At 46.6% G+C, this 17,263-nt stretch overlaps 2 protein-coding genes across 4 annotated transcripts in view; one reads left to right on the forward strand and one right to left on the reverse strand.

The window, feature by feature from the left end:
* PIGB (phosphatidylinositol glycan anchor biosynthesis class B) overlaps nt 1-17,263 on the forward strand; it is a 706,437-nt gene that overhangs the window by 503,034 nt on the left and 186,140 nt on the right. The window lies entirely within an intron of this gene.
* Nucleotides 1-17,263, reverse strand: part of CCPG1 (cell cycle progression 1) — a 212,922-nt gene that overhangs the window by 138,668 nt on the left and 56,991 nt on the right. For 2 of the 3 annotated variants that reach the window (XM_069624859.1, XM_069624860.1), the window contains exon 2: nt 14,722-14,792. In XM_069624859.1, the coding sequence (XP_069480960.1) occupies nt 14,722-14,781 (60 nt within the window). In that variant the 5' untranslated portion in view covers nt 14,782-14,792. Of the gene's footprint in view, nt 1-3,920; nt 4,042-14,721; nt 14,793-17,263 lie in introns of all 3 variants that reach the window. The other variant, XM_069624858.1, reaches the window with a different exon arrangement.

Consider the following 17,263-nt stretch of genomic DNA (forward strand, 5'->3'; position numbering starts at 1 on the left):
CAGTTTTAGCTTGCATCCAAAACAAAACCGTTTTTAACCAGGAAGTATATTGTACCGGCTGCAAGACCATTTCTAAGACAGGGATTGTAGGGGGACCTTTAAGAATACTTTTTTAAAAAGCTCTTTTCTCCTGCTTCGATAGCACCTATTCTTGCGTGCCCCCGCAATGCAGCCCAATATAATGCTGCTGACGATGGCTGTGCCCTATATACCTTGTGCCTGCTCACTGTTTCAAGACGCAACTACTCCTCTCGACCTGGTTTGACTAAGACGCATTATCTGATAAACCCAGGCCTAAATAACCAAGTTCATTGACTCATTTGATATCAACATCCTTCAAACTAAATGGCTAGATTTTTCTCATCAGCTTGTGATGTGCCATTTGAGGCAGTCTTCTGTATTAAGCACTAGAGCCCATTCATCACTACATCTTTCAAGAACCTAGCGTTTCTTCTATTCCGGCAAACTATTGCCCGATCTCTATCACTCCTTTCCTGGGCAAACTCCTGGAGAAGTTGGCTATGTCTCAGCTGAACCTCCACACTGAATCAATCGGTTGTTTCCACGACCATCAGTCTGGCTTTAGAGCATCCAGAGGCACAGAAAACGCTCTTCTGAACACCCGTGAAGACCTGCTCTCAAATCTTGACACCAACACTCCCTCTGTCCTCATTGTCCTTGACCTCTCCTCCACTTTTGACATGGTTAACCACAACATCCTGATCTCACGTCTTCGTTACACGCTGGGAATCACGGGTCAGGCTCCTGCCTGGTTAACCTCTTTTCTCTCCGACCATCCATCCCAGGTAGAACTTGGAGACTTTGTCTCGACCATCACTCTCTCAACATGCAGCGTTCCCCAGGGGTCTAACCTATCCCCCTGGTTCTTCAACATCTACATGGCTACCTTGGCACGTGTGATTGCCACTTTCACCTCTAATTTCCAGTGTCATGCGGACGACACTCAACTATCCTTCAGGCTCCCCTCAGCCGCTTCCTCCTCCACTCATAGCAGACTGTCCGCTATTCAGTCATGAATGGTGTGCTTCGAACCACCTCTGCCTCAATGCCAGTAAAACTGAGATCGTCCGCATTAGGACCCCTGCTCCTGCATTCCCACTCACACTGGCTGGCCTCCCTTGGCCCTGCGCCCACCCCCACCTGTGAGGCCAAAAACCTTGGGGTCATCTTCAACTCCATTCTCTCCTTTTCCTCTCACATTTCTGACATCTCAAAAAAATCTAACTATCAACTACACCTCCTTAGAGGCATTATGACTTTTCTCACTTTCTTCCAGCGTCTCACGGTCTCCAGAGCTCTGGTTCCGTCTAGGCCGGACTATTGCAACAGCCTCTTCCTCAACCTCCCTGCTTCTGCCTTGCACCCTGTGCAACTCATCCAGAACAGAACCGTAAGGGTTATCCTTGGCCTCAAGCCATGGGACTGCATCTCTCCGTCACTGAAATCCCTTCACTGGCTCCCATTGGTGGCAGGGATCAAATTCAAGACCCTCTGCATTGTCCACAAGGCTTTCTGGGGCCTGAGACCTACTTACCGACAACGCTGCCTACCTAAATACTGTCCCTCTCGAGCCCTCCGCTCATCTACCTCCAACCTTCTGCAAGTGAGCCGGTTCTCCAAGCAGAGATTTTGAGGGAGATCCTTATTCTCAGCAGGTGCCTCCCTTTGGAATAGCCTCCCTGCCACACTCCGTCTTGAGCCTGATCTTCTTAAGTTCCGGAAACCCATCAAGACCTTCCTCTTCTCCTCCTCCTCCTCCTCCTCCTCCTTCTCCTCTCTCTCTCTCTACTTACCCTGCTAACCTAACTCTCTGCTCCATCCCTCCCTCCTTCCCTCCTCTTCCATATAGCTTGCTGACTGGCTGCCTGGTGTACCTCAGAGTTTCACAGGTCCCTGGCACCCCCGCTAGTCCTCTCAGCACTTGCCTCAGGCCGCTGCACCACACCCCCCCCCCTTCACTGCACTTGTACTAAAACCGGGAGAGCTTCTCTCTCTGCACTTACCCCAATCTCAACCGACTGGGTGCACTTGGACCCTGCCCCTCCCTTGCCCGGCTCGCACATGCATGATCTGAATGCAGCTTTGCCTGAAGATAGTCTGTCTGTTCTCCCTTGTCTTCACCCCTTAATGTGCACTTGTAAAAAAAAAATGCAGAATCTGTCAGGCATATTGTCTATATCTAATTTGTTAAATGTATCATACTCACTTACTCTAGCTGTGTAGACCTTTATCGTCTCAGAAATTCAAGGGCTCTGAGCGACTGTTTTTCCCCCCCATGTTCCCTCACTCCTTGAGAGCTTGGAAACACTTCCTGTGTACAGGCGCTTTATAAATAAACATTACCATAACCTTCATTACCTCATTGATTCCAGCCAGGATTTTTGATACAAAATCATGACATCCACATAAAGTAGAATCCCAACGTCCTTTCCTCCAATTCCGGCATCATAGGCAAGTTCTGTATTTCGTCAGGTAAACATTTCATATATAAGAAAAGAAAAAACGGAGCCAATATGCAACCCTGCCTTACCCTCCCTAACCACATTTAAAAGCAATAAGAGCATTCCACCCCGCAGGGCACCCAATCGCATAGCATTCAAACAGTTGATGAGCCATTGCCGGACCATCCTTCCAGGTACACCCAGGAAGGGGTTGCACACAGACTCCCCGACAGGCATCTGCATATACCATGCAGAACTGGATTCAGGCTGGCTACGGGCAACTTGTGACCCAATGTGGCCACTTCTCTTGCCTCCCACACACACAAAGATATATACATATGGGATAGTAGGGAGTCAAAAAGGATCCCAAACAAAGAAAATAGTTTCCATGAGGTAGAAACCGTATTACACAAACAAACAGATGGCACCAGCCTAGTCACATCACTCACAAAGAGTGTGTAACCTCTCTGAAACATTATTGGTATCTTCGAAGTACACCCGCCTTAGAAATCTTAAGGCAGATCACAATGAAACCACAGTCACTCTCTCAGATGAACCTTAGACTAAGCCTATTGAAAAGAAAAATACAGCACGAAACTCAGAAAAGCAGGCAAATAGTATAGACTATTACTGCACCAGGTAAAAATTATGTTTTCTACTTAACAGATGTGTAAAGAAACTGCAAGTCAGATGTCACTAATATGTTTCTTTCCATGGAATACTTGCTCAACTTATTTAATATATCCATTCAGTCTCATGTGTAGGTTTCTAAACCATGCTACTACGCTATGCATCCATATATTCAGACAGCCAAAAGGAAAGGCTTAGCAGACAGGTACACCATACCTATATCTAGGACCGCGCGCCCTTATGCCCCTCTTGGTCCCTTTTCTCTCTTGCTAGCATAATAGCAAGCAGGCCAAGATTGAAGGGTGAGGCAGGCGGATCGTCCGGTGGAGGTTTGGGGCGCAAGGACTAAAAATAAAGAAGTCCCTAGAGTACTGCTAAATGCCCACTCTCTTGCCTTTTTAATGAACTATACAGAACATAAGTCTGCGTCAGTAGCCACCACCGTTTAGTTGAGAGCCAGGGATTTCTTGGGATGGCATGGACGAACTAAGCATTGTTCTCTGGAGACAGTGTTACTAATATAATACTTGGACAAAGTGTGCAGTAGCCCCAGTGTCTACGCCGCAGGTACCGTTTAGAGGAATATGCCCTGCATATGCTAAATATGCATAGCTCAATCTGAACCACCACCCATGGGCAAAAGAGGCCTTGAAATTGTCTGCCTCGCGCGAAGTAGGGCCTCCACATGTGATAAAGGATCAATCAGAGAAACAAAGGGCGCTAAAATAGACACATTGTATGCACATGATGGAAACAGTCTGCTACCACCAGCTTTTTGAATGACAAACAAAACTTTTGCGGGCAGGTTTGGGCTTTTTGTAATCTTACCCGTTTCCTCCAGAGGCTGGTCTTGGTCTTCTTCTACCACCTGAACTAAAGGAGCAGTATCATCACTCTCAAGATCACCACTTGGTTCCTGTTCTGGAGTCAACGTCTCTATATCGGAGCCCTGATAAGGACACAGGGGACATTAGATGAACATGGGTCCTTTTCTTAATGCACCCTGTACATTGCCTCCTTCAATAACTGTCCCTTCACGTTCAAGTTGAAGCAGGGGAAGAAAATATTAACCAGATGTGGAAAAAGGCCAAAATGCATTTGCAAACAAGGTTAGCTATTTTTAAGCTTCACGTGTGTGAAAAATCAACCAGGGCTCTGTTTCAAGGCCATGTTATTCTGTTTGCTCCAGCAGTTAAGTACAAACAACACTTCTAATAGACAGTCCATGTTAATAATCTCAATATTAGTATGTCCTACCAATCCTATTCAATATAACACTTCATAACACTGAAAAAATGACGATGTCAATATATAACTATATTTGGGCCTTTTCCTCTTTATGTATATTTGGTCAGTATTTATATAATGCCATCTTCTGGACTCAACATTCAAACTAAAATGAATGTGTATTTTGGCAAGACATGCTCCCGGTGTGCTACTCCACCCTCCATGCAGCCCTGGACTACACCCCCTTTCTAAACTGGCTCCTCTATATGCAAAATTGCAGCAGCAGTTTCAAGTGTCTCAGCCTGCACTGCTGTTCTGAACTGCTCTCCAACCTTCTTTTCCCCTGGTCTTAAATTAACTTCCCCTCACTCACTCAATGCCCGCGCCCCTGCTCGCTCAATACCCCCTGCTCATTCAATACCTTCCCCCGCTGTGCTCGCTCAGTATCCCTCCTGCTCACTCAATGGCCCCCTGCTCGCTCAATACCTTCCTCCACTTGCTCCCTCAATACCTTCACCCTTCCCCTCTCAACACCTTCCCCCTGACACTACGCTCAGCTCTCTCAATACCTTTACAACTGCTGCCTCAATACCTCACACCTCCCCCTGCACTCCAATCCCTTCCCCCGCACTCTCAATGTGCCCCGCTCTCTCAATACCTGTAACCTGCTCTCTCAATACCTAAACCCCCAGTCACTCAATATCTCCCCCTCTGCTCTCTCAATACCTTCCCCTACTCTCTCAATACCTTACCCATGCGTGTCAGTACTCTCAGCCATTGTAAAAACGACCTACTTTTAAAACCGGACCCTATTTTAGAGCCACAATTAATAGAAATAAAGTCACCAAATCCTGTGTTCAGGTCTACCAGACCTGAAATCATAAATGCCAAAGGATAGTGGTGAAAGCACCAAGCACTGATCTACCCGTCAAGTGGTAACATTTCTGCTGAATATTCAGAATCAAACAGCCAACAAGAGTGTAAGGCAGCTACTTAATCTGTAACTGGAGCACCTACATACACTTTTCACTAACCCCCCACACCTCAATGTCAGATGCCTTAACACTAAATGTAATCGTGCAGATGGAATTTTGAAACAGTTAAGCTCGTAGAATTCAAGTTGGTATGTAACCCATTTTTAAAAAATAAATTCTATTTTTCGGTGGGAGCGACAGCCAATCAGCTTGCTACACAATCCAAGTCCGGGTTCCGCCATGCGGCTGCGAGCCGCCCGCAGCCCACCTCCAATCTCATGTCCTCTTCACTGTGCCCGCTGCCTCCGCGCCACTCCCTTTAGCTTCCAGAGCAGCTGCATCTGCCAGGGAAATGGAAGAGGAAGACAGGCAGGGAGGGAGGAAGGCAACAAGTCACTGCTTCGCATCTCCACGGGCCGCGGCACGAGTAGTATGCAGGGTTTCTTTTTTTCAGTTGCTATTAGCACTCTGCGAGTTTGCTTCAGGGTGCTAATAGCAATACTCGCCAATTGGAGGGCTTCACCAGCCAGTAACGGCACCGGACAAGGCTATAACTAGGGCCCAGGTTGTAACCGGCCAGTCAAGGCCTGTCCCACAGTCCCCACTTGGCATTATCACTAGGTATTGATTCGCACAGGTCAGAAGTTGGGCAGGAGGTTGAAATGCTGGCGAAGTAACATATGGTAGAAGTGAGAGCACCGACAACCTGATAGTTACACGAGTTACGTGATGTAAAAAATAAAAAAATAAAAAAAAACTGGGAAAGATGTCCGACATAAGTTTCAAGACAAACAACATTGAACACCTGTTACTTAGATCAGGCAGAGAAATGTGTGGCATACCCAATTTATATTTTGGCACAATCTTACTACAACAAAGCCTCAAGGCGCCAGTCAAGATGGGGAACTAAGCAGCAAAAGAGGAGTAAGCAAAAGAGCCAGGTTTTTAAATTGCACAGAAAGTGTCATCAGGCATAGATCCAAGGAGGAGAAGGCGTCTCCCCAGGGATATTAATGATCAAACTTCCGGAAAAGGCCATTGCATTACAGGCAATTTGGATGTATATGCGCAAGGAGTTCACTGCGTGTCTTCAAACAAATCCGCCTGCCCCACAACCTAGTTCCTGCTGGACTTAGTTCAGAGTCCATCTTATTTCGAATCTTTTCACCTACTTTCTTTTCACAAATTTCCCTTTATAGCTAGCTACACTTTTTAAACGAACGTTCGAAAATCAAAGATCCAAGGTTGCTGCGTCATTTGAAACACATTCCCCAACGATCGTGTTATCACTGGAAGGGTTTCACAACACATTTCACAACACCAACACATATTTAACAACATCCACCATCAAAAATGAACGCGTGGAGATGAATGGACTGGTCAATGATCTAGGCACTTGGAACTGCAACCGCACAGCACTAGCTTAACAACTCGGGCCTCTTGTGAGAGCTCAACTTGTCCAACTTTCTCTCCACCCATCGAGTGCGCCCCATAGCAGCTGTACCCATTGCAGAGAATGCTGTACTGCCCAATCCTAAGTGAGTCCAGAGGTTAATACCGTCATAGTACATTCGGAGCATGCATGCTATGATGAGGCTATGATGAGGTATGCGGCTCTGATTCTCAAGACCTTTGACTTTCCACAGATTCCTTCTATCTTTGAAGACATTCAAACCTTTGGTCAGTGTAGGGGAGGATTGGTCCAAGAGACCCCCCTCCCCTGCATCCTCTCCCCCCGGTGAAGTCCATGGCTCGTCAGGGGTTCCCCCCTGCCACCAGGGCCCAGGTGGTGGGTGGGCCACTGGCTGAAGACATTGACCAAACCTGCTGAATTTAGCTAGGCCCTGGGAACCATTTTGTGAAATAAAGATGGTTTGAGCCCTGTGCACCGCAGCGCGGCCCCCACCCTTGGAGAGTTTCAATTATCCCTGTGGCCGCAGCTCTCTGGCAGATCCGCTGAGAGCCCGTTCCCACGAATAGACGGACATGAGCTAGTGTAAGATGCCAACACTGTAACATTTCACCTTCCGCAGTGTATCGCTGTTTCCAGTATGACCCGGCCAGCAGGGCCGGGGTGGAAAAGAACTGTAAAATGGTCCCCTGACAAAAGCAGAGTCCCAAAATACTAATGAGCAAACCACCTGTGATGAAACTTTTCTCTCCACGACCTCTCTGACTAAAAACCTGTAACCTCCATGAAGATAGTGGAATGTGTGCTTATATGATATTTGGAATGAAGCACCCACATCCCTGTAGCTATGCGCAAATAGTAAAAGTGTCCCAGGGTTTTTTTTTATGTTTTGTGGTTCACCAAGAAGACTGCACCCCAAGGTCCCATGCCATAATTGAACTAATGCTGCTACAAGTGCAAGGGAAGACCAATGCAACCCAATTTTCATGCACTCACGTAAGGAGTGCATGAAAATGCACCATATGTATGTCCAAGCTCACCATGTGTCACTGCCGTCAGTCTTATTGGCGGGTTGTTCCTGCGCGCTCCACCAACCTTACTACTACCTCACTTACCGCACATGTATAGACATGTAACAAAATGTTGTGGTTGTTAAATACTTAGCGTATAAGTAACGTGTTCGAACTGGCCATATGAAAGGCACTAACAATGTCAAAAACGTGAGCTTTGAAAAGACTCAATGAGTATTGTACATTATGTGAATGTTTATGTCTCTTCCACCTAAATCTGCAACACACGAGGAAAATACCTTTGTGAGCACATGCAAGGCCATTCCCCCTTCCTCCCAGTGAAGCCTGCCAGACGGAAAAGCAGAGGCCTGTGCGGCTCTGCTCCACCTCCCCCAATTCGGCTGGAGCCGCTTCAAACATTCACATTCCCCCGCAGCACCCAAGGCCACGGCCTGCCACCTGAATTATTTACAACCCAGCAGTCAACCCCGGCCTTAAAACACAGATCCAAAGGTGCCCTTTAAAGACCCCACTCTAGGTGCATTCCTCCTGTGTTGCATTAACCTGTAGAATAACCTATTGGAAGATTTACCGGGGAAGATAATATTGCAATGTTGAATGACTGCGGTGTGCGTGGCCTTAGGGCAGAAAGTCAGGAAAGATGTTCATCACTGACACTGGTCGCGGTTGGCACAACACCACCGCCCGGATGAGCCCAGCTGACCTGCCCGGCCCAGCCCAACCCATGAGAGTAACCAGTGACGTCCACCAACCACGGCGAACCACATCACAGCGGCACCTATAGTTAGTCATCGCCACCCAATCCCCACAAACTTGTGCCCCCTATAGCATGTAGGTTCTTATGACGCTTTTTGTAAATAGATACGCCTGTCTTTGCTACTGTCAGACAGAGCGCTCTCGGAGTTTGCAGAGTTCTTTGCATGCCCTATTCTGATCGATAAACTCCCATTTGAGCTCACCCGCACTTTGTCCTGGCCTTATTCCCATCCCGGGAGAGTCCATTATTGTCTCTCATTGTGGGCAGGATCGTGCTATCTGGGGGACGCTCGCCTTCATCAGTCACATCCTTCACATAAGGCAAAGGCAAGGCCTCGGTTCAGTTCCTTCACTGGACACAACAGGAAAAACACAGGCGATTGGATGTGAATAAGCCCACAGCATGAAGCTCAATGATATATGCAAAGGACAACGAGTACGGAAAGGTAAAAGTTCTGCACCCATGCTCCGTTTCTAAACAAAATCAACCATTAATATTATTTCAATTCTGGCTTATTTCCAATTACTCTGTGTTCCAAGAAGTGTAAATGAAGAAGCCTTTTACAGCAGAGGCCATCATTCCTTATCTCTCCGTGTGAATAAGTCTGCCTCCTAGTACAGCAACACAAACCCTCAGACTCTGAGATTTTGAGCGCTCCACACTTAGTGGTTAGCACCTTGTAGAATCTTTCTTGCCTGGGCTTGTCAGGATGCCGAATTGGTCCACCCGGACTTCAGGAATACATGGGACTACCACCCCTAGTGCCTTGTATCGTCTGGACAAAGGATAGGTGTCAGAATCTTTTGCTGGTGTTGGGCCCTTAAATTAACAGGGTTTGGCCAATTTGACCGAAAATATTTACCCGTAAGCCTAGTTGAGCAAATTTAGGCTGTACAAAATGATTGTACAGCCAAAAATTCGGTCAACTAGGCCATACAGTTCCATTATAGTGAACAAGGGGGAACAGGGGTTGCTGGGGTGTCCCCCGCTCCCTGTAATGGGAACAGGGGTTGCGGGATGTCCCCAGCTTCTGGGACATCAGAACTGGGGGAACACACAGAAGTGACACCGCAAGGTCAGAATGAAGGCAGTCACTGAAAGGTAAGTGGGGGAGGGTGGGAATGTTTTGGAGGGGTGGGAGTTTGTGGCGAAATTGACTACGGTCAATTCCACCGCAAACAATTATGCTGTGGTCAAATCATACCAATCTGATGAACAGGTTTCTTTCCCCACCTATTTATGCTGTGGGCCTTGCTTAGATGGTTCCTCTTCCAGACCTTACACAGCCTCCATCACAGATAAACTAAGCAGACAGTCGAGATGCTGGGTATCTTTCCTCTTTCTCCCCTATCTCCCACTTTCTCGCTCATTCTCTTCATCTCCTGCTTTCTCTGTGGCCTCCATCATTCCACAGGCAGCTCATTCCTTCACAGCGTTTCTCCGCTCATTACTTCTTTTTGTAATATACTATCTTCCCTCTATCATGTGCACATCCCAGTTTTCCTCTAGGTGCCACTCAGAGGAGCGCTAGCAAAGCGCACAGACAATTACCAAGTTCTGAAGCAGTCATAATGCACAGGCCACAGAGGTTACCTACCATTTGTTTTCTTTGTCATGAAAACGAAATAATAACTGTACATTCCCTTTTAGTATTTTGGGCTGTCACCTTTCACTCCACCTCTCCTACTATAGCAGCACTGACGTTTCCCAATATTATCATTTTCCTGGCCTAGAGTAATGGGCCTGGAAACAGTTTGGGCAGTGGCGTTTGCACCCCCCCATCCCCAACTTTCATGGCGCACACCATTTTGTCCCCATTCATTTGGCTGGGGCACCCTTTCTTCAGATGTCATGTCCCCCCCGCCCCCCAACTTTTTCAGCAAAGTTACTCCACTGCCCGACGCACAATGCTGGGTTCTCATTTCATACCGCGAACTAGAAAAACTAGCTTTTTGAACAAATGCATGGTTAAAGTGTCAGCGACTTTGCTTTATAGGTCCCTCAAGTACTTTGCTCCTCGTCCATGTGGTGGGCGATGCTGGCAAATTCAAATAAGGCATTTTGGATAGTGTGAAACCCGTGCAAGGATGTTACAATACCTTAAATGTCAGTATAATCTTCACACTTTACGGTCATTACATTTAGTCCCAGAACCACATACTTTAAAGCAAGGGTCTGCAACCTGTGGCTCTCCAGATGTATTTATTTATTTATTTTTCATCAGGGCGCTGAGGTGAACCGGTTAATAGAGATCCTTAGGCACAATAGGTAGTAAACATAGTGACAGTGTTCCATACAGCCATAGAAAGTAAATACGTTACAGTCATAGGAGCACATTTATGAGGCTGCATAAGTCAGGATGCGGTCGGATGCATGAATCAAGCAGGGTTATTTGAAGAGCCATGTTTTGAGGGCATTGCGGAAAGCCCATTAGGAGTCTTCTGATCCGAGTTTGAGTGGGAGCGAGTGCCATTGCTTTGCTGCATGACTGGGAAACTTAAGCCACCTGCTTTGGCACAGTAAAATGTCGGTTGAACTAGTCTTTGCGTCTATTGGTGTTCCAACGGGCCTGGTTCAGTGCGATTTGGAAAAACTTTGGGAAAGATAGGGCGGTGCCGACTTGGAAATGCCTCTATGTGTGATGGTTAGGTCTTGAAGAGTATTCTTTCCCGGATGGGGAGACAATATACCGCCTTGCGGGCAGTTGATGTGTGTTCAGTTCTGGGGAGGTGTAGGGCATTATTTTGGTTGGTTTGCAGATTTTTTTTTATGGGCTGGTGTGCCGGCAAATAGAGCATTGCAGTAGTCTAACCTTGAGCCCACCAGGGCACAAGCCATCAACAGGCAGCTGTCTGGCGATAGGAAGTGTCTTGAGGCATTTAAGAGTTTGGTGGAGTATGCAGCTGATGAGGCGATGGTGTTGACTTGTCTGGTTAGTGTTAGTGAAGCATTCAGATCGACTAAGGGTTTTGACAGAAGGCGTGACTGGGATTGGGATGCCGTTGATGACAAAGGTCGAGTATTCAGGGTTCAGTTTATTTAGTGCTGTTGTGTGCCCTATGATGAGCAGCTCCGTTTGGTCATCGTTCAGTCAAAGGCCATGGGAGGCCATCCATACTTGAATGACGGCAAAGGTTGAGTTTAGCGTGGCAACGTCTTCTGAATATGTGCCAGAGAGAGGTAGGAGGATTTGTGTGTCGTCTGCATAGTTTGTGTATGCGATATTGAGGAAGTCTAGGAGGTCGAAGAGAGGCTTTGTGAAGATGTTATAGAGGATAGGGGAGACAAAGGAGCCTTGAGGGACCCTGCAGTTGATTGGTGAGGGTGTCGCACTTGGATTCTCTGAGAAGGCTTTACTTTCATTCTTCTACCTTCTAGGAAGGTGGCGATTCATGATGTTGCTTCTGGTGAGAAGGATGCTGCTTGGGTGAGGTGTCGGCAGATTATGCTGTGGTCGACTAGGTCGAAAGTTGCAGACAGGTCTAGTAGGAGCAAGAGGGCGAGTTTACCCTTGTCCCTGATGTCATCTATCTGAAGTCAAGGAGGGCAGATTTGGTTCCAAACCCTGGGCGGGATCCAGATTGGCGGACTCCAAGTATCTGTTTGCTTCAAAGTGCTGCTGTATTTGGACATAGGCTGCTCTGTCGAGTATTATTAGCAGGAAGGGGATGGTCGTGATGGGGCAATAGTTAGTGGGAGATATTGGGTCAAGGGTTGTTTTTTTTTTTTTTTTTTAATTTTTTTTTTTTTAGGAGCGGTAAGACTCCCGCTTCTTTGAGGCTAGCAGGTACCACGCTTGTGGTGAAGGATGAGTTTATAACTGCCATGATAAACGGCGCCAGAGTTTCAGTTTAGTCTTCAGGGGGGCTGGGCATATGTCTCCTTTGCATTTTGAGAGCTATGTGCAGGGTTTCTTGGGCGGAGATTGTGTTGAATCTAAATAATGGTGGGTTGTTCAGCGGGCGGAGTGGAGGTTCTCAGAGGCCGCGACAGTATCAATCATGGTGGTTTGTTTGGTATGGTTCACGGTGGCTTGTTTGTCGATTTGTTTATGGAGTAAGCAAATTTTGTTGAGCATGGCACTCTGGATGCTGTCGCACCAGGCGCTGTCTTCAGTAAGCGAGGATGGAGGGGTGACCGGGGCTTCAAGTTCCCTGAGGATGGAAAATAATTCTCTGGTATTGGAGGTCGCGTTGGCGATTCTGGAGTTGAACTTATTGATTTTGGCTTGGATGATTGCGTTTTTGTGTTGTTTGGACAGGTTTATGAACTCTTTTTCGAGTGTGTCGGAAGGCAGGTTTCTCCAGGAGATTTTGCATTGTCTTTTTTGCTCTAGGTTCTGCGAGGTCCTGGGTGTACCAGGAACTTGTGTGCCCTAGTGATTTGTCTTTTTTTGGAGCTAGTGGGGCAATCAATTTGAGAGCATTTGCTAGTGTTTTAGTGTATAGGTCCACAAGATGGTTTGTGTCAAGGCGGTCTGAGATGTCTGGGTTGAGGGCATCCAGAAAAGGCAGTAGATTTTCTTTAGTTAACTTACGGGCACTGCAGGCTAGGGAGGGGGGCATCATGTTGATGGGTATTTTGGTTTGGCGACCGAGGGGAATGGTTAACAGGATAATATGGTGGTCCGACCATGGGCATGGGGTATTTGATGTGATCGAGATGTGGCTGTTTCAGTCGGCTATCCAGTTTAAGGATCACCCTTTGTTGTGTGTGGGGCTATGGATACAGTGACTAAAGCCAATGGTGGATAATGAATTGGCCAGTGAAGTGGATAGTAAGTCAGTCGAATCATTAAGGCCCAAGTTCAGGTCCCCCAGGAGGAGTATTTGTGAGAATGGTTTTGTCTTCCCTTGTAGGATTTGAAGGATGTCTTCTTTAAATGGGATGATGGGGCCGGGAGGGCGGTAGACTAGGTGGGTAGTCATCATGTTGGAAGGGGATATGGGCATTTTTAGGGATAGGATGTCACAGTTGTTGTTCAGAGAGGTGTTTGCTTGACTAATGCTTAGGTGGTCTTTACCAATAACGCCGACTCCACCACCTTTGGTGTTCAATCGGTCATTCCTGAGGGGAGTGTATCCTGGTGGTGTGGCAAGGGAGAGAGCGAGAGCTGTCCCTGCCGCAATGTTGAGTCATGTTTCTGTGATTGCGAACGCATCAAGGTTATTGGCTGTTAGGAGGTTGTGGATGTCGAGCACGTGGGCAGGCAGGGATTGGGCATAGATAAGAGCTAGCTTGAGAGATGAACTCTGGGTGGCATCTGGTTCTCTACTGTAGGTGGTTGTATTTGGGGTGGGAGGGCAAGGTATCTGCGATAGTCGGGGGCACACAGGGGTTGGCAGTGGGAGGGCAGGTATTCGCATTGGGCAAGCAGGCAGTCGGTGTACAGGTGCTAACATTGGTCCAGGCATTGGCGTTAGGCGGACAGGCATAGGTAGTGAGAGGACAGGTGTTCGCAGTAGGCAAACGGGCATTGTCAATAGGGATACATGCAGTAGGCGATTGGGCATTAGCATAGGTCATGGCATTGCGTCCATCACAATTGGGCAGACAGACACTGACATTAGGCATACAGGTAATAGTCATATAGGCGCTAGCATTGGTTAAGACACTGGCATTGGGCAAGTAGGCATTAGTAGTGGGAGGACCGGTAATCATAAAAGGCATGCAGGCATTGGAATCGGGCATACAAGTAATCACAATAGGCAGTCATTGTTAATGGGCATGCATGCAGTAGGCAATTGGGCATTAGCATTGGTCATGGCATATGCATTGGGTCCATCACAATTGGGCAGGCAGGCATTACCATTAGGTATACAGTTAATAGTTGTACATGCGCTAACATCTGTAAAGGTAGTGTCATGACTCCCATTATCCCTCAACATTGACTATGCTGGGTAGGGGTGATCGAAGTTGCAGACCAAAACATCTGGAGAGCCAAAAGGTGGCAGACCCCTGCTTAAAGTAACACAAATAAAAAAAATAAAAAGAAAATCCCAAAATGTCAAACAAGAAAATGATAGATTTTGCTACCAACCAGTTTTCCTGCAGAATTGGCCCTGGACAGTAGAATAATCTACCCAGCTTTAAAATGGCACAATGAAATTCCACATGGTGAGAGAAGAGACACAGAAGCAACCTTTTCATACAATGCAATGTATCATGCAAATGGTATATTCACTGTTACAGCTGCACAACGGTGTTATACCTCTTACGGAACACTTACCTCATTATTAAGTATAGTCCAACCACAGGATGATTCACTGTCGCTCGAGTTCTCAGACATGTTTCAAATGCCTGCAAAGAATGGCGGAAACAAGGAAGTGACATGGTGGTCAATAGCAGAGAGTCTTTGCAGTATAGCTAAGGCTTTAGGTTAGGACATTCCAGTTCAGCGTGCAGCACTCGGCATTGTGAAATATTTAAGTCCACTACACTACCTAACCAAAAGTAGCAATAGGAGTCTTAAATCACGTGCTATAAACCTGCAAATCCACGAATTTAATATAGCTTTAAAAAAAAAAAGTGATAGCAGTAGCGTAAGGCTTCGAAAGAAAATGTACAAACCACTGGAGAAGATATAGGGTAGAGCCCGGCATTTCTATCACCAGTAAAGAGAAAATGATTGCTCAAGGAAATATGTGAAATGGACAAAGGAAAAAAATTAAAGAAATGGGAACGTGCTAGAAAAATTGGGGCCAATTAGTAGCCAATTAAAAGTGGTTTAAGAAAACAGACAAAAGAAAATTGTAGTCCAACAGTACCAAAAATGTTAGAATTGAACAACAGAAAACATAACATATGTGGGTCCAAAATCCACTATTTTACAATCGTTTTTCTGGGGAGGTATGGGACAAAAAGAGCGAATGCAGAGAAAAACACACTAAAAATGGCTGCGGGTTAGTGGAGGATGGAGAGGAAGGGTCATAAAGGGGAAAAGGGGTGGAAGAGCATGCAGATTTAAAAACAAGAACAAACGAAAACAGGGAAGAGATGCAGACAATCGAAGAACATAAATTAAAATCACCATCAATGGTTTTGGAAGCTACATTTTCACATACAACTGAGCCATTTGATTCTGGAGCAAATCCTCATGCTGAATAATGCAGAAATAAGATTGGTAAGCAGTTTGGCAAACTTCTTGAGAGTAAGGAATGATAGGTATGTTAGCAACAGAAAAACCTTATATATGGTTAGTAAGTTTTATCATGGGGTCAAAGTTTCATGTTGCAAGCTAGAAGCCAGCTATGAAAAGTCGCTTGCTCCCTGCACTGTCCACATTCACACAGCAAACAATTTCTCACTCGCCAAGAGTCAATTATCATTTGTCAACGGAGAGTGGAGCGTGCACATTTTGAGTCCAAATGTGCATTACATTTCTTGTTTATTTCAAGAAATGCATATACTAAAAGTAATGATTGCAGGAGGTGGAGCTGTTCCATGGCTATGTCTCCGAGCCCCTTCATATGCTTCCTTCTTGGGGTGGATTCGGGCACAGCTCCTGGACTTATATACTCTCCCGACAACCTCACAGCATGCCATCCATCCACAAGCCAGCTCGACATGGGTCGCTTGCAGGGATTTGGCCACCCCTACCTGCCTTTCTATAGGCTAAAATGCACACACGCATACCACGGACTTTAGTCCCCCCTAGGGCATGCACCTGCAGTGCATTGAGGCCATACCAATGGCAATAGGCACTATACAAATGCTATATTACATTACCGTATCTGGGACAAGATTTAATAAACTGTAAATGAAAAATTGACGGTTTGTGCGCCAATGCTCACCTTACTGGTATTTTCTAAACTAAAAAAAATAAAGGAAGCGCAGGCATGTTTGCACCTCTGCAATTAATACGAATGACTTGCCCCACTTGTGCGCTCCTATGACGTTTCCTTAATTGCCATAAGGATATTGCTTTGACAATTAGGGAAGAACATTTCCGGGAGCCCTGCTGAAGATTTTGTAAACAAATGATGGTGCCGTAGGTGCGTCAGCGCTTGCACCACTGTATAGGCGGGAAAATACAAATCACAACAACGGCTGAGGACGGCTCAGTGAGTTACAGCAGATGGTATGCTAGGACAGTGGTATTCAAACTTTTTTATGCTGACCCCCTCTCCCCCTGAGCAAAAATAGTGTTGCTCGTCCCCCTTTCTCACCTATGTCAGTGAAGGACGTGGCTGCCTCCGATTGGAGCAAGACCATGCAACAACACGGTTGCTAATTGGCATGTACAGATGAGATAGGAAACTATGTAGCATAGCGACCAAGCGGTTGCTTTTTCTGGCAGGGCACAGAGTGCTGTTCCCCCGGTCACCCGTCCACTGTGGCAGCAAGACATTTGTGGAGCGGAGCAGTCTAGAGGTAACAAAGGCAGTAAATTGGAGGCAGCTCCTGCAGGGCTTCGCACAGTATTGAAGACCAACTCAAACAGGGAACTGGGAGTTCCAAGAACCTCATTCCCAAACTGCACTACAAATGTCTCTGAAACGGTAGTCGACTCCCAAAGTACGCCGCAGGGGAGATGCATTTGTCTAACCCAAAACTCATGGCTCAAAAAATGCCACGACTACTTTTCTGGGCATCCCTTGACACACTGGGGGAGAAGACTATCCTCAGGGAAATGCAGAGAGCTATGGAATTAGGCGTGCACTTGTCGCACATGACTGCATAGGCCCAGTAACCAGTGGCATCCCAGTACAGCAAGGAGCATGCTGGGCAGTGGGTGGGTGAGGTTAGAAGTGAGGCAACGCCGTTCAAAC

The sequence above is a fragment of the Ambystoma mexicanum genome, chromosome 11 (genome assembly GCF_040938575.1).
Source record: "Ambystoma mexicanum isolate Mex_15411 chromosome 11, UKY_AmexF1_1, whole genome shotgun sequence".
NCBI classification, from domain to species: domain Eukaryota; kingdom Metazoa; phylum Chordata; class Amphibia; order Caudata; family Ambystomatidae; genus Ambystoma; species Ambystoma mexicanum.